We start from the raw sequence: 18,729 nt of genomic DNA, 5'->3' as shown, positions 1-18,729 counted from the left end.
TTGATCCTCGAAATGAAAGTGAAACCAGCTCTTCCACTGAGGTAAATCCTTTTAGAATTATTCTTCACCGCATCTCAAAACGATGAAAAGTAGCCTACATGAAACTGACCAAGCTTGATGCATTTTTCCGAGCTGATGCGGGCGCTCGCTCTGTTGAATGTTTTGCCTCAGAATTTGCGTCTGAATATGGTTTGACTTACATGATGTAAAACCTGACATTTCAATGTTTATTTAGACATATGTCTCATTTTTTTGTGATCAGTATTCACTAAGTTACAGTTTCATTTTCTGAGAACTATCAGATTGGACTTCCTTCAGAGGGAGATGACAGATCACACATTATGTTAGTTTTCTTTATTTTGCAAAAAACACAACATTTTGTTTTTACACTGAGTGTATACAAATAAAAGAAGACATTCTATAGTTTTAATTGATGTATTACTTCTGTCTCTATGACAAAAAATGACAGAGTATTTTAAGTTGATTTTGCTGCTATGTGAAAAAAATCCAACAAAATGCGCCGGCGCGTTTCCAGACTCCAGAGTGTTAAACAATTAGTTTACTTCAGAATTAAAATTTCCTGATAATTTAATCACACCCATGTCATCTAAGATGTTTGTCTTTCTTTCTTCAGTTGAAAAGAAATGAAGGTTTTTGAGGGAAAACATTCCAGGATTTTTCTCCATATAGTGGACTTCACTGGCCTCCAAACGGTTGAAGGTCCAAATTACAGTTTCAGTGGAGCTTCAAAGAGCTCTACATGATCCCAGATGAGGAATAAGGGATTCCAACATGATTACGTAATGTGTGGCACATCGCAGGGCTAATGCAAGATGAGCATTTGTGATTAAAAAGTATATCACTTTTTTTTTTTTTTTTTTTTTTTTTTTTTTTTAAATGAGCGATTGTTTTTCTAGATAAGACTCTTATTCCTCATCTGGGATCATGTAGAGCTCTTTAAAGCTGCACTGAAACTGACATTTGGACCTTCAACCCTGTTGGTAACTGTTGAAGTCCACTATATGGAGAAAAATCCTGGAATGTTTTCCTCAAAAACCTTCATTTCTTTTCGACTGAAGAAAGAAAGACATAAACATCTTAGATGACATGGGGGTGAGTAAATTATCAGGAAATTTAAATTCTGAAGTGAACTAATCCTTTAATTGCATTTCTCTGCAAGATTCTCTTCAAGCTGCATGACAGTAGTTCACCTGAAATAGAAAACTGATTGTAAAAGAAGACCGTTTATGCTAATGTATGTTGAAGTGCAACTTCAAAATGCAGTGATGCATGGAATAGAGCTTTCATAGACAGAAGTGTTTGGCTTTACATACTTGCGTAGAGTATGCTTGGATTTCCATGAGATGCAGCATAACTTAAACATAAATCACCCAAATATTATTGTGTTTTTTAATGTTTGTCCAGATGTTTTGGAGATGCATCTGTTGCAGTTCATTAGATCAACAATCACAACACATGTCTGTCAGGCTGTCTCTTTTTAGTTTAGGAAGGGTTGTATGAAGAACAGTGTAGCGTTGCATGTTTGACCGTTATTCTAATGCCTGCATGTGTTCTGACGGACCGCAGAGAAGAAATTTGCCGCATTCGCACCGTGCCGTTGTGAGTTTCTCTTCGCTCGGCTTGACAAGGAAATCCTCGACAAACCTCACTATGTGTTTTTCAGATCCCTCTGGAGAAGCTCTCCAATTAGCGGCGTGTAGTCTGTGCTTTACATGTGACAGCCGACGCTTACGCGAGGCGACAGTAAGCACTGCAAATCCGCTTCGGTGGCGTTTGCTTTCTCTGGCAGCTGAATTTCATGCGCCTCTTAAAATGCGACAGCACATCTGTGCTGCGAGTAAACGGCCTCTTCGGTTCCAGCAGATGCGTCCTATGATGAATGAAGATCATGAGCTTGAGTCGAAACAGCAACAGAAAGGTAACAGGACGTCTGAATTGAGTAGAAACTTTCCAGAAGTTTTGAGAAGTACATCCTGTGGTTTTCAAGTTCATCCTCCACTCAAGAGGTCAGTGTGTTGGGCTCAATTAGATCTCATAATTCTGTCAGCTGTATGGAAGAGTTTAATGCACAAAATAATAAGGACCCAAGAGAAATCCTGGCACGGCTGCTGCAAATAATTCCAATGCTCCTTCCTTATTAGTCAGGGCTGTGTTGACGAACTTTAATGGCTTCTTCTCTGGCTCAACAGATTGCTTGATGATGTTGCAGAATCAAATGTCACTGCCGGCGTCCACAAAAACTCGCTCTGCTCCTCGTGTCTAATTGATTTCAAGAGCCTCTCACTGTAATACTGCGAATATTACTGTTACATTTCATGCATATTTAGCTACAAATGTTTCCTCTTTTTTTGAGGATTTGATTTGAAAATGCAAAGCAGACGGAACAGACTGTTGCAGATCTGAGACTCGGCTGTGATTTTAACTGCCTTTGCATTTTAATTTTGGGTGTGGATTATTATTAATCAGTTGTTCATTTAATATTGCTTCTAAATTATAAATATAGGACAAATGTGCATGCTGGAATAAAAATAATGTTCTATGATTGACAATAGTTTAGTATTTTGTATTTGTGATATGTTTTGAGTTTGTAAACATTTAATCAGTTAATTAATCATTCATTTTACATTTACATTTATCCATTTGACAGGCATTTTTCCAAAGTGACTTGCATCCTGGGAATTCTGGGAATTGATCCCATGACCTTGGCATTGCTAGCACATTGCTCTACTGTTTGAGCTATGAGAATGCAATAGACAAGTGTAAATTGCTGAAAATTGGCAATTTGAATAGATATGAATAGATTTTAATTTATTGTTTTTAATAAATTTTTATTCATGTAAATTTTTTATTAATACTAATTTTAAAATACATGTTTATTCATTTATTTTATTTTTAGTCAGTTTGTATTTTTTTATTCATTTTTATGAATTTAAATATTTAAATACTTTATTCATTTATTTTTTATTGTCATTTTTATTTTTTATTTTGTTTTTATATTTAATTCATGTTAATTTAAATATTTTAATATTACTTTAAAAAAAACATGTTTATCCATTTATTTTATTGTATTTTATATTTTTATTAATTTTTATGAATTTAAATATTTTAGTAATACTAATTTTAAAATACATGATTATTTTATTTTTAGTCATTTTTTATTTTATTTTTTATTAATTTAAATATTTTAATAATGCTAATTTTAAAACACATTATTTTTTTATTTTATTTTTAGTCATTTTTTTTTTCCATTTAATTATTTAAATGTTTTATTAATGCTAATTTTAAATAAATGTTTATTAATTTATTTTATATTTAGTCATTTTTTTTATTTATTTTTTTTATTTTTAATTAATGTTTATTAATTTAAATATTTAAACTTTTTATTAATATTAATTTTAATAAACATGGTTATCTATTTTATTGTATTTTATTCTAGTCATTTTTTTATTTTATTATTTTATTTAAATTTTTTATTAATTTAAATATTTTAGTAATGCTACTTTTAAAATACATGTTTATTCATTTTTTATTTTATTTTTCATTTTTTCTGAAATCTGATTTGATGACCCGTGTTTAAAGCCACTGAATTCTTTCCAGCCACTGAAGTACTCAATCCAGCGATCTTCAGGCGCTCTGCGTCAGCTCAGACCACTGTAATGTGATTGTGAGGGTCATTGTGTCGTGAATACCGATGCGTCTCTATAATCACATTGATTAGAATCACAAACTTCGTGGAACAAAACACAGAGACTGAGGTTATCAGACACATTTACAGAAGCCCTTCAGGCGCTGCAGAGATCTATACTTCCTCTCGGTCAGTCCATTAACTAAAAGATTTTTTTTCAGCCAATGTTACCTGACTTTAACTAAACTGTGGCAGCACCATGGTATCAGACCGCATGATTACTGGACTGGACATCGACATTTTCCCTTCAGAAAATTGATTATTAGACAAGTTCTTCTATCTTAGTTTCTTCTCTGTATTAAAAGTGCAGTGTTGGACAGCCGTTTCCATGGCAACTGAGCCGTACCTGTCTTATTCCCGGGAATATGAATCATGTGAGATGAGGACTGTTGAGAATGTTCAGCCATTTAAATATGAATGTTGGGTCTGCTGTTTTACAGTGTTTACAGCAAACAATGGGCTCGTGAGCTTTCGTGAGGGTCCTGTGTAAATATTCCTATTGTTCTTCCTCTGCAGTCGAAGAGCTACATGTGCAGCAGTCAAGGGAAGATCCTGTGCTTCACAGTCGACTTTGAGTCGGGCTTCTCCTGCTCCGAGAGCGTTTCAAAGGTAAGGAAATGAAACCTTGCTGTGTTTGCTGCTTATTGGCTTTCTGAGCAGAGACTCACAGCTGAATCCTGACAGGAGTAAACTCAGAATAAACTGCCTTTATATTGCACTCAGTATTTCAGGTAATTACTGTTCCGCTCCTTCCTAAGCTGCTTTACTCTTATTAGAGTAAATAGGTCAGGTCATCCCTGCTATACACTACTGGCTGTTTATTAAGGAATCTTCCCATTTTATTTTATTTTATTTTATTTATTTATATTTATATTTATTTATTAATTGTATTTATTTATATTTCAGATTTATTAATGGATTTTTATTTATTGATTTATTTTTGTTTTATTCCTTTTTCTAGCCAAAATGTTGTTTTCTTGTGAATATTCTTTTAATTGGTGATCAGTTAACAGGGTTTTCCAGTGTCTTCAGAATCATCCCTTTAGTCTGTAAAATCCCTTTAAATAACAAAAGCCGGTTCCACAGTGACATCATCATCATCCATCCAAGCGACATCATTTTGGAGGGAAAAACGGCAGCACAGTCTCAATGGATCTGATGAATTCTCTTTGATTCAGTGTTAATATTGTTAAAGGGTCATGAAACCCCCCTGTTTTACCCTGGTCGTTCACACCTCAAAGCTTAAAAACTCTGTGAAAATGAGCAGGTAAAGCTCTGGAAAAGTGGGAGTGTAGAGGGGGAGAAGAGGGGGGAGAACAACCAATAAAACACAGACATACAACACACTCATTATACAGAATAATGAATATTAATATATGAGCACGGAGAGAATGACAACAAACTCCCAAGCACGAGGGAGAAATGCAAAAGCATATTTAAATAGGCTTATAATACTTTGATTACGTTTATGAGCACTGCAGTCTCATGATAAACAACACTTAATTTAACACAGAAAGAATTCTCCATTTGTCTTTGAATTTTCAATCTAAATCAGTCTTTTGTCTATTAGAATAATCGTGTCATCACGTTCACACCACTGCAGCGTCTGCACATATATTTCATTTGAAGAAGACTTGATGAAATATGTGTGCATAGTGCATACACCGTGCTGGTTCATGTTCGGTGCAGGAGAATCCGTGAAATATGTCTATAAAAACTTTAAACACAGATACTTTATGTGGCCAGTGTTGTCCGATCATATGCGCGCTCCGCTTGTAACAATTGTATTTTTGATGTGTTCGTATTCAAGCTCCAGTTCTGAGCGCATTACAGGCAAAATACAAACAACACTCATGTGCCGCTATGCTGAGGGAAACATACATACGGCTTGCGTGTTTGAACGCAGAGGTGAATGAACAGTTTGTGACATTTGAATTCTCTGCTGTAATGGGATCTCATGCGAACTTATTTTCCATTTGTGCTGGTAGATAACAGCAAAACAAACCGTATGCACCCAAACGTCTTCGCAGGAAAACGCATTTTTGTTGTAGCACTGAGGAAACGAACACCTACGATATGTCTCTGAATGACAACAGAGGCAAGAGAAGTGATACTTCCTCATGCATAATACCGCGGTTATAATCTTATGCATACTGCAGCGCAGTGATTGGATTGAATGAGCTTTATCTCATGAATAAACACAGAAACTGTTGATGTCAGCATGTTCGACCAGCCCATACTGAAGCCAACCAGCACTCCGGATCTTGACGTTAGTACACAATGACGTCAGATTTTGTGACGTTGCTCCGACTTTGCTTTTCAAACCGTAAGACAGAAATTGCTCTGAAAAATGCAAAAATAACTAATATCAACTTTCAAATCAAATTAATTACCTTTAGTGTTTTCAATGATGTGCAGCCTATACATATCTGTTCAAAGCTCAAAAAATGTGCACAGCAAAATCCCCAGAATTAAATCAACTCTGCTCAGAGAACATATGGTCCCTCTCTACATAGTGTTGAAATATCACTGAAGCAGAGTTAAAGTTAATGAAATAATATGCTGTTTGTGGAGTTGTTTAATCAGATCTTGAGAGATTTAATGTCTTTCATCTTCAGTTGATTTCATCTAAGGCTGTGGCTGGAAGTCCTTTGTAGTTCTTGTGTTTCTCTTCAGTGATTATGCTTGTTAACAGCAGGTGTTCATCATTAATGCTCAATCATAACTTAATCACTTAATCATCTCATTAACTTTAACTCTGCTTCAGTGTTACTTTAACACTATATAGAGAGGGACCATATGTTATCTGAGCAGAGCTGATTTAACTCTGGGGATTTTGCTGTGTGTTCTGGGGTTTCATGACCATTTAACAAAAATTGGAAGTAAAACTGAAAACCATTAAAAAAAATGGTTTTGTTGCTTGAAATAAAATACACATTAATTGAAAAAATAAATATATAAAAAAAACATAACATTTCTAATTTTAATTTAGTTTAACTTAATGTACTAAAATAACTAAAAGCAAAATAATAAATGTAGCTGCAGCGCTTTAAGGTGCTGTTTTCTTTAGCAAGACTATAACTATCTCAATCATAGATGAAAAGACCATTATAGCCAGTACAGGTAATTTACTAAAGAAATATATAATTTTTAAAGCTTTTTAACAGTTATAGCGCCACCTATGGTCCAATCGCCATAAAAGTCTGCATGCTTGTTTAGAATCCTATGTCGCATGTGATCACCAAATTTCATTAAGTTTAGAATTTTCATTTAGGATTTATAGGTGTTTGGGTATATTTGGCCACGCTCATTTTCTAAATGACCCTTTTATAGCTATTCAAAGGGTAATTTTTTTTTTATTTTTTTTTTTTGATAATTATTGCGCTACAGAGTCTGGAGATTTGTACTGCATTGGTTTTATTGAGGTTGAACGAAAAAATCTTGGACGAGTTCACAAAAGTAGGTTTTTTAAATATTCTCAAATATTTAATTAACAGTTTGATTGACAGGAGTGGTTCTTGAGGCAAAGTGGTTAAGAATGAGGAGTTCAATTATATGGTATGAATATTGTGTGTATGTGTGAAAAACTGCATAATATACAATCATTTACACAGCTGAATTTACTTTCCAATCGGCCTCCATTAAGCTTGTCTGATAGGTGCTCAAAATTCATTGGTCGATGACAGCCATATTTTTTGAGATATGCCAGTGTCCTCATAGACATTTACATTTGCATTTATGCATTTGGCAGACACTTTTATCCAAAGCGACTTACATTGCATTATACTATACATTTGTATCTGAGTATGTACAATCCCTGGGATCGAACCCATGACCTTGGCATTGCTAGTGCAATGCTCTAACCACTGAGTTACAGGAAAGCATAAATCATAGACAATCATGGCACCTTGGAAAAAGACACTGCATGCCAATTTTCAAGTCAATCGGACTGACTGTTGTGTAGCTATAGCCATTTTCCTGCTTTTTTTTTTATTTTTTTATTGTATTGTGCCACCAAGTGGCCAGTCACCACATCCTTTTTCAGGGAATCGCAGAATGAGCCCGTACATGGGTGTACCAAGTTTGGTGAAATTATCTAATTTCGTTCAAGAGTGATAGCCGTTTTAGTGAAAGTGGCCACACACACTTTGAACGTTTTGACATCCCGTCACAGATGTGAATCGAAATTTCGCACTTTCTGCACTGTTTACACTTGAGTCTGCGACTAACGGTTTAAGAGTTATGAGAGATTTCGTATTTTTTATCGCTGTAGCGCCACCGTCTGGCCGATTGGGGGAAAAATCCTAACAATTACTATATAAACATTTTTATTTATATTAATATTAATAAAAACAGTATCTCAGTGATTCTAATATAACACTGGTTTTGATCAAAATACACACATCCGTTTGATCAGACCATTTCATAAAAAATACAAATATGAATTTTACTTTGACATCCTCATCCTCATGTACCCTTTTATAGAACTAGTTTCCCAAATTACGACTCAATTATATTAATTCTTGAAATGAAGAGTTCAGAAGGTAATGGTTAATGAAATGATTCGTGATTCATGCAGAACCGCTCTGAATAGAGTAACATGGCTGATTTCAAGGCTGACAGGCGAATTAAATTGTGCCGTCTAAATTTGGCATGTATTGTTCTTGGTTAGAATAGCAGTCTGTGATTTGCACAGCAGTGACAAGTGTGTTAAACGTGATTGTCTTCAGTCTTCACAGCGCCTGATGACGTCAAACCAGTTCAACTACCCGTAATATAAGTGGTTTCAGTCTTCATTTCAAGGGCTCGTGTCAGGCATCAAACTTTGCTTCTTTTGTAATGAGAGTTCATTATATTCAGTTATTATTTTTTACATTCAATCATCCATATAAGAGTCCATATAAGAACATATAACTTATAAACGTCTTAATTATATTGAAATCTCAGGTTGAAATCAAATAACTGGCACAGATCATTATTCAGATTTTTTTATTTTTCCATTGGCTTGTATGTTGTCTTAACATGAAGGTCTTTAGGTCTTTTCTGAATGTTTAATTAGCAGTATCAGAAGAGCAGATGGTCTTGGTGTAAAACACACACACCCTCACACACAACACAAGACACAATAGTCATTATTGCAGCTTTGTTGTTGTGCCAAGAATGAAGAAAGAACAGAAAAACAGTCAACTTTATTGACTAGATAAATCTTCATGTGTGGACGAATATCAGCAAAACGAATGAACATTCCTCCTTCGGCATGAATAAATCATCATTCAGTGTTCGGGTCAATGACATGACACTGTCCAGATCTTATGATCTGAAGTTATTCAGAATGATTAAAAATTGCATTTAAAATGCAGTTTATACAGACAGTGACTTTGAAGATTTTTCAATATATGAGTAAAATTAATTTTTGTGTGTGTGTTAAATAAGCTTAGATGGTGTAACCTTAAGGTGCAAAAAGTTTGGGGTCGGTAAGATTTCTCTCATTTATGCTCAGCATGGCTGCATTTATTTGATCAAAAATACAGTAAAAATTTTGAAATATTTTTCCAATTTAAAATAGCTGTTTTCTATGTGAATATATAGTAAAATATAATTTATTCCTGTGATCAAAGCTGAATTTTCAGCATCATTAATCCAGTCTTCAGTGTCACATGATCCTTCAGAAATCATTCTAATATGATGATTTGCTGCTCAAGAAAGAAATATTTCTGATTAATATCAATGTTGAAAACAGTTGTGCTGCTTCAGATTTTGATGGAAAACATAACATTTTTTCAGCAAATATTTGAAATTAAGATCTTTTGTAACATTATAAACGTCTGTACTTTTGATCAGTATGAATATTTGACTATATAAATGGTTCAATGACATGACGGGTCTATTTTTTTCTGTCCAAAAGCCTTAATAATAATAAAAAACAAAGACATGACATCCAAGGTATGTAAGGTAGTACAACTAGATCTCTTTTATTGAATCCAAAAGGTTTTAATAATATTTTGCTACATATAAAGGTATTTTATAGATTTTGAAGTGTCAAAAGGTAATTCGGTTTAACCGTCCAAAGGCCAATACAGCCATTTCATTTGTGATTAAAATATCTTAAAATGTAATAAATGTATACATTTTTATTCTGGTATGATTTTATAACATCATATATCAACATAGTGCAAAATGGTCTTAAAATTATGTGTAGAAGTCGTTGCTTTGTTATGAGAAAGAATGTCCGGAAAAGTGAATTTCATTGATGTCATTCGGAGTAACCAATATAACGGGACCATTTTGGATCAAGTCATGCGGTCAATATCATGTGACAGGATGTGACATCATTCAGACACCTGCAAAGGACCACATGGTCATGAAGCAAAGTAACTAACTCTCTTTTAACTATTTGATAAATTAGTGTTTTCACTTGATCATATGCATGTCCTGAAACATCAGGTCATTCGGTACGACCGCTATAAAACATGGAAAATGTTGTAATATTTTAAAAACTTGTACTAAATATAAAAAATGTTTGATTGTCCTTTTGCTAGCTAGCTAGATATCAGCCTGTTAACATTGTTTGAAAATATCGTCATTCGGTATAACCAAAAGTGTCATTCGGTAAAACTGAAATTTTGGTTTAACCGAATTACTTTTTTGGTGACAAATTTTGTCGATCTTGTAAAAACAAACAAACAGAAAAGCAGTGTTAACTGATTATAAAAGTCACAATCTCATTGTTAACACTTCAAAAACAATTATATCTCCATTATGTTTTTTTTTTTACACTTTTAAAAACCTTATTCATCAATGACCCAAATCTATCTGTCTGAAGTTCACCACTGAATCAAACCACTTCATTCTCAGCTTTTGCATGTCTGCATGTCTGTCTCTTATTGATATTTTTCATCTGCTTTTCCACAGAAAACCATCTGGAAATATAAATTCTCCCAGCTGAAGGGTTCATCGGATGACGGCAAGACACGAGTGAAGCTTCTGTTCCAGAATTCAGAGAATAAACAGATCGAAATGAAGGTCAGAATGTGTGTTTACATGTATAAACATATAATGTTAATATTATTAATTGGGTTTATGTCTAATATATTTTATAATATGAAGAGTTTGGTTCCAACACGCAATAACTCCATTTTGATTAATTTGAGTAAAAAGGTGTTTTCTTTACCAAGAAAGTGGCAAGATGAAAACCACTATTTTCTGTTTCAAACTTTCACATAGCATCTTTTGGTTATAAAAACATAAAAAATTCAAATCTACATTTTGATTTTAAAAAGTTTATTATAAAAACGTATTATTTTTTTCCCCAAAATGCAATTAATCCATCAATATAAAAGTTATTTTTCAAATTGAAAATACACAACAAAGTAAGTTGATTCATATACATGACAGAGTCTCAAATTTGCCAATATTTATCTTATATACAGGCATTTTACTAAAAATACATTCAGCCGTCGCTCCCAAAATGAATCTTGTTAAATTATTTGTCATTACCGATTAAAGAGTATCTGGCGCCACCGCACGGTTAAATAAACACATTTGCCGAGTACATTGGTATTAAAAACGGCTTTTAAAAAAGACTTCAATGTTTACAGTGTGTGGAACGGAGCGCTGTGATTGGTTGAGAGCGGATATATCGCGTTCTGCAGAAAAAGGAGACTGGCGTTTGTCGTGTTTTGGAAAGAAAGGGAGAAAACATGACAGAATAACACGACGGATATCGCATTTTGCGCAAAATTAATAAATGACTTTTCAATACCGACCAGATACAATACTGATTTTGGTGGAAACTCAATTTTTTGAAAATGGCGTTTATCGCGTTTTGGAACCTAACTCTTCATATATTTGCATAGACAGTGTTTGGGGCCTGATTCATTTTTCACTGTAGTTCACATAACTGAGAAACATCGCGTCTCTTTTTCCCGCCGCAAACAGGAGCTGGAGTTTGCGAATCTGACGGCCGTCCTTCACTGCATACACTCATTCATCGCTGCCAAAGTGGCCACGGTGGATCCCGTCTTCGTCAACAATCAAAGTCTCACGCAGAAGTACATGTGCAGCAGCTAGAAACATCCGTGTACATTCTCTGATTTTATGCACAATATCTATGGATATATCTAGTTCTTGTTATTTTTGTACGAATCTTCTAAATCCAGAAGGACGTTTAAGGAACACTTTGAGTAGATGATATTTTGACATGCATCGAGTTATGATTTCTTTCTTACCTACTAATAAGATCAATCATGTGCTTAACCTGAACTCATATTGATTATGTAGCAAAGCAGATGTTGACATACGGCATTATAAGTTGATGCATGAACTGCATTTGACAATTTTACAGGCCAAAACGGGTGAAACTCAGCTGTAATATCAACCAAACTTTTGTGTTCTTTTGCCCTTTTGTTTATTCAATGCCTCAAACCTCTTAATTTAGCACAAAGCATAATAGCAAGTCATATACGTATAAGATTTTAATGTCAATTCTGATGGTTCTCTGCATTTGAATCAAAGTGCTGCCTATGTTCAAATTAATTTGATATGTGTTAATATGAAGTAGTTCTTTCATTAACAGTAATTAGACAGTCTTGCCAGCTACTGTCCTTAAAAATGGAAATTTTCTAAAAATCAAGGTCCCTGATCTACTGTTCTATTTAGTTTGATGTTATTCCAGTTCTTTTCCAAATAAAGGAATGATTAGTTCACTGCTGACGGAATACGTCATGATTCTTGTCTGGAGGAAATGTTTATATGTAAAAATGTGTATTAGAGTTATTTATTATCTGATTGTATATTACATTTGATTGTACAGCTATATATTCTCATCTATATATATATCCATATTTCATTTTGTCACCCAATTACCCTATCTATCTATCTATCTATCTATCTATCTATCTATCTATCTATCTATCTATCTATCTATCTATCTATCTATCTATCTATCTATCTATCTATCTATCTATCTATCTATCTATCTATCTCTTTTGTTTATTTATTTTTGTGTTTGCCAGGGTCAAATCGATCCCAAACAGAGTATTTGGAAGGAAAAATAATAGTTTAATTTACATTTTCTTTATATAAACCTATATATATATCTGAAAGTATTTGAATATATATTCACATTTAGCCTATAAATATAATATCAAATTTTATATAGTGCCTAAATTACATTTATGCATTTTGCCAGGGCCGAACTAATCCCAAACAGAATAACATATTAAAGTAATTCAGAGGGAAAATAATTGGTTAATTTCAATGACTATTATTTTTAGAGATGCAATCAGTCTTAACAGAACACGAGGGATAATTACCATTATTCCAGAACACTGTGATGAATTAATGACTGCTGTCTTATTTCGGTTAACCTAAATTACCGTTTAAATCATCAAATTAATTTATCATATTATTATTGTAGATGGCTTGTTGTGAACATAATAGTTATGGTATAGAATACAGTGGTCTTAAAAACAATGCTTTAAAGGGATAGTTCACCCAAAAATGAAAATTCTGTCATCATTTACTTTCCCTCAAGTTGTTTCAAACCTGTATACATTTCTTTTTTCTGCTGTACACAAAGGAAGATATTTGGAAGAATCTTTGTAACCACCAAGCAGGTCTCGCCCCCCATTGACTACCATAGTCATTTTTTTTCCCTACTGTGGTAGTCAATGGGGGGGCGAGATCTTACAAACATTTATCCAAATATCTTCCTTTGTAGCAGAACAAAGTATACAGGTTTGGAACAACTTGAGGGGGAGTAAATGATGACAGGATTTTCATTTTTGGGTGAACTGTCCTTTTAAATGCTGTGAATCATGAAATTAATTAGTGTAGATGGCATGTTATGAACATAGTAGTTATGATATAGAGTGGTCTTAAAAAGTGTTCAGATGCTTTAAATGTGTGAAAGTCCAGAAATTATGAAAGCAAGTGTCTGTAAACAAATGATGAGGTGTCAAAAACCTCAAAAGTCAGTGAAGTCGTTATGTCACCGAGCAGGCCCATCTGAAGCGCTCGACTCGAGTGAATTCTGAAGCAGCGCTGCATTAAACTCCAGAGGCGGAGGAATAAACATTTCAAGTGATGAAGGAGAAAACGTCTCGATTGATTCAGCCAGGAGTGCTGCATTGTGCTGAAAACACGTCATTCCTCAAGGTCCCATCTCTAGGGCTCTTGATCACCGTGAAGAGCTTCAAGAGCCACAACTTTACATCAGATTAGCTAGTGTTTTAGTTTCTGTCAAGTCATTGACGCCAGTACAGCGACAGTTTGTCATTGTGTTTGAGAGCTGTTTTGTTTGAGAGTGAATTCTGTGTGAGCTGTGTTTTATTTCCATTAAGTTACAATACATAACTGACCATTTTGCCCACGCAAATTCGCTAATATGACCGCACCTTTTATGTTTTTAAAGGTGCCCTAGAACCAGTTTTAACAAGATGTAATATAAATCTAAGGTGTTCCTTGAACGTGTCTGTGAAGGTTCAGCTCAAAATACCCCATAGATTTTTTTTTTAATTAATTTTTTTAACTGCCTATTTTGAGCCATAATTATATATGCACCGATTTAGCGCGCGTCCCCTTTAAATCTCACGCTCCCCGCCCCCAGCTCTCGACTGCCTTAACCAGCATAAACAAAGTTCACACAGCTAATATAACCCTCAAAATGGATCTTTACAAAGTGTTCGTCATTCATGCTGTATGCATGCATCGATTTCTATGAGTATAGTATTTATTTGGATGTTTACATTTGATTCTGAATGAGTTTGAGGTTTTGCTCCGTGGCTAAAGCTAACATTACACACTGTTGGAGAGATTTATAAAGAATGAAGTTGTGTTTATGAATTATACAGACTGCAAGTGTTTAAAAATGAAAATAGCGACGGCTCTTGTCTCCGCGAATACAGTAAGAAACGATGGTAACTTTAACCACATTTAAAGGTACATTAGCAACATGCTAACGAAACATTTAGAAAGACAATTTACAATTATCACTAAAAATATCATGTTATCATGGATCATGTCAGTTATTATTGCTCCATCTGCCATTTTTCGCTGTTGTTCTTGCTTGCTTACCTAGTCTGATGATTCAGCTGTGCACAGATCCAGACGTTAATACTGGCTGCCCTTGTGTAATGCCTTGAACATGAGCTGGCATATGCAAATATTGGGGTCGTACATATTAATGACCCCGACTGTTACGTAACAGTCGGTGTTATGTTGAGATTCGCCTGTTCTTCGGAGGTCTTTTAAACAAATGAGATTTATATGAGAAGGAGGAAACAACGGTGTTTGAGACTCACTGTATGTCATTTCCATGTACTGAACTCTTGTTATTCAACTATGCCAAGATAAATTCAATTTTTCATTCGATGGCACCTTTAATAGTGATTTCAACAATATTGGTGCGTTTAAGTCATGTCGAAAAGCTCATATATATGTGTTGAACGCACATGAATGCCACCACAAAGTCATAAATACTAGTGTTAAGCTCGGGATTTTACCAGTCTTTAGAGTTGGGGGGTGTGTCAGAAACATGGCAGAATACCACAATATTTAGCAGACATTCAGTGCGTCCCAATTCGTGTACTTATGCACTATTCTATGACGTTTTTAAGTACGAATAGGGCGAGTAGTGCGTTCACACTGAAAATTCCAAAAAGAAGAAGCAAATACCTGGATGATGCACTAAAATAACTGAAAAAACAAAGTGTGGAATGTTGGACACTACATGCACTCAACTTTCACAGCTTTAACGTATTGGAGGGGAGATGGTATCAGACTCCATTGTTAAATGACAAAATAACCTTGTACAATTCATGGATGAGTACATAGTGCATACGTGCATAGTGTACGCACAGAGTGCGTCATTTGGGATGCAACTATTGTCAGGCTTTTTCATTTACAACAAAATAAGATAATTCCCTGCACAAAATATAATAGCATTGTAATATAACAATATAGCCTAATATGTTATGACAAAGTTTACAGAGGCTTCATAAATTAATTAAAAACATTAAAAAGCAAAACACACCTTTGTTCTTTGTTCTTCCTTTTCTAGGAATAGATTTCAAAAACCTTGCTGTGTTATTGTGTTGTAATAAAGAGAAGGCATCTTGAACGTACCTGACGTCGCAAACACAACTTCCCCCCTGGTAAATACAAACTTTCCAGGAGGACTTGAATGCACCATATGACAGGAAGAAAGAAACCACTATAGCACCACTCAAAAAAAATCATAGCAACACTGGTATTGTGGCATTGAGTGTTGCAGCGCTCACATTTTCTTCAGACAATGTAAACGTAATAGTCACTTATATTTATGATTTTGCTATAGGGTATGTGACATGAATTCTTATAAATGAATGATTTAAAATCTTTTTACAGGCTTTTAGATGATTGTATTTGTAAAAAGGACATCAAGTGCAGTCCAATGAAGCCTTAACATGCTTTGCTATTAATCTAGATTAATGACTTGACTTACTTTAATTAAGGATCATTGTCCAGCCAAAGATGATCTTTCAGAATTGACTATTAAAATGAGGTATGCCAAAAGCATCAGGTCATTCCTCATCTACTGCAGTCATACAGCTAAAATAATTTGAATAAGAGTTCACAGACGGACATTTCCCCGAAAATGAGATGATCGTGGGTCATTTATAGGAATATTCCAGCCAAAAATGAAAGAAGCATTTGTAAATGATGACAGAACGGTCTGTTTTAGGTGAACTATATCCAGTAAGGTTGTATAATGTCATGTTTGAAATCTGTGTACAAACCGAGCTACTAACTCTGAGCAGATAATCATGATTTCCAAGTCCTGACAGATGCTTGACATGAGCTTGTGTTGTGTTTAAAGAGGGCCACTCCAACGACACGCTTCATGTAGCAAGAGCCTTGAAAATCAAGGGTTTTTGGTGGAATCAGCAGAGTTTGACTGTTCACAGTCAGTGAGCAAAACCCAGTACAGACGTGAACACAGGGGAGAGTGAACACAGCCGACTGGAAAAACACACAGACAACCGCCTCACAACACAACACCACAGAGACGAGAGGTATGAAATCAGTATATCGTTAAAAATATAGTTTTCATGTTGGAGAAAGAAGTCTCTTCTGCTCTCCAATGATCAAAAATACAGTTATTACAATTTAAAATAGCTGTTTTCCATGTGAATATATTGTAAACTGAAATGTATTCCTGTGATCAAAGCTGAATTTTCAGCATCATTAGTGTCACATGATCCTTCAGAAATCATTCTAATGTTGATTTGCTGCATTTCTGATTTTTATCAATGCTGAAAACAGTTGTGCTGCTTCATATTTGTGTGCACTGTCAAAAAAATTTTTTTTAAAAACTTTAAAAAAAAGTAAGTTACCTGGTTGCCTTAAAATTTTGAGTTCATTGAAATTGAACATTTAAGTTAATACAATGAAGACGATTGATTTAATCAACAGAAACTCAAAATATTGTGTTATCTGAACCACATTAATTATTGAAGTTGATTTGACAAAAGAAAAAGATGTTATGATAACAAATCATGAAAATAATACAATAAAATAATAAACCGTAATACATTTTTTATTGGTGAATAGAAATTTAAAAAAGAACATCATTTATTTGAAATAGAATCTTTTGTAACATTATAAATGTCTTGACTGTCACTTTAAATAAATAAATATGTGTGTGTCAGAGGATGTATCACCAATTTATTATTTTAATTTAATTTTAATTACATTTTATTTATTTTTTTAGCTGTCAGGAAATGTCATAAAGTAGTTCACCCTAAAATCAGAAGAAAATATATATTGCATAAATATAATTAAATTCACAGTATACTATACTGTAACACAAAATTATCTTATTTTAATTGTACTTTTGTTTAATAATATTTGTTTTGCTGAATTTAATTATTGCTGAAAAATCAGATGATTCCAATGCTATTATATGATGCATATGATGATGATGAAACAATGGCAGATTAGATATACTGAAAATGACTGATATGTTACACTTTTGACAGTATTTCTCAAAATCAATTTAATTTCTTTATGCTTTAAGACATGACTAATTTCTTCTTCAAATTATAGTTGGAAGGTACTCAAGTAATAAAATGCATTTCATAGTTCAAGGATTAGTTCAGTTCAGAATTAAAATTTCTGATAATTTACTCACCCCCATGTCATCTAAGATGTTTACAGTATGTCTTTCTTTCTTCAGTCAAAAAGAAATTACATTTTTAAAAGGAAAACATTCCAGGATTTTTCTCCATATAGTGGACTTCACTGGGGTTCAACGGGTTGAAGGTCCGAATGTCAGTTTCAGTGCAGCTTCAAAGAGCTCTACGTGATCCCAGACGAGGAATAAGAGTCTTATCTAGAGAAACCATCGGTCATTTTCTAAAAAAAATAAAAAATTATATAATTTTTAACCACAAATGTTCGTCTTGCACTGCTCTGAGATGTGCCACACATGACGTAATCATGTTGGAAAGGTCATGCGTGACGTAGGCTGAAGTTCCAATCCAGTGTTTACAAAGCAAACGTGCAAAGACAGGGTCAAACGGCCTTTACAATAAAAAAGGATAAAACAACGATGTCGGATGATTTTGTAGTTGGAGGAGAAAATGAGATGGAGTTTTTTGGCCTACTGCGGTACTTCCACCTACATCACGAGTGACCTTTCCAACATGATTACATAATGTGTGGCACATCACGACGAGCATGTGTGGTTAAAAAAGTATATATATTTTTTCTTTTTAGAAAATGACCAATAGTTTCTCTAGATAAGACTCTTATTCCTTTTCTGGGATCATGTAGAGCTCTTTGAAGCTGCACTGAAACCTTCAACCCGTTGAACCCTGTTGAAGTCCACTATATGGAGAAAAATCCTGGAATGTTTTCCTCAAAGACCTTCATTTCTTTTCGACTGAAGAAAGAAAGACAAGACCTTGGATATCATTGAATTCTGAAGTGAACTAATCCTTTATCGTAATGTTGATTATTTCACAATGTGTGCAGTAGAT

At 34.1% G+C, this 18,729-nt stretch overlaps 2 protein-coding genes across 2 annotated transcripts in view; both read left to right on the top strand.

Annotated features, from left to right (window-relative positions):
* Positions 1-12,418, top strand: part of sntg2 (syntrophin, gamma 2) — a 103,382-nt gene extending 90,964 nt beyond the window's left edge. Inside the window, exons 15-17 of the mRNA XM_048192215.1 lie at positions 4,223-4,315; positions 10,619-10,729; positions 11,645-12,418. Of these exons, the coding sequence (XP_048048172.1) occupies positions 4,223-4,315; positions 10,619-10,729; positions 11,645-11,776 (336 nt within the window). The 3' untranslated portion in view covers positions 11,777-12,418. The remainder of the gene's footprint in view (positions 1-4,222; positions 4,316-10,618; positions 10,730-11,644) is intronic.
* A 4,122-nt stretch (positions 12,419-16,540) lies between these two features.
* Positions 16,541-18,729, top strand: part of tpo (thyroid peroxidase) — a 45,847-nt gene continuing 43,658 nt past the window's right edge. The window contains exon 1 of the mRNA XM_048192214.1: positions 16,541-16,761. The gene's annotated coding sequence lies outside the window, so the exon portion shown is untranslated. The remainder of the gene's footprint in view (positions 16,762-18,729) is intronic.

This window comes from Megalobrama amblycephala, linkage group LG5, assembly GCF_018812025.1.
Source record: "Megalobrama amblycephala isolate DHTTF-2021 linkage group LG5, ASM1881202v1, whole genome shotgun sequence".
Lineage (NCBI taxonomy): Eukaryota > Metazoa > Chordata > Actinopteri > Cypriniformes > Xenocyprididae > Megalobrama > Megalobrama amblycephala.
The sequence above is the reverse complement of the archived record's forward strand: the minus strand, read 5'-3'. Positions and strand labels throughout refer to the sequence as shown.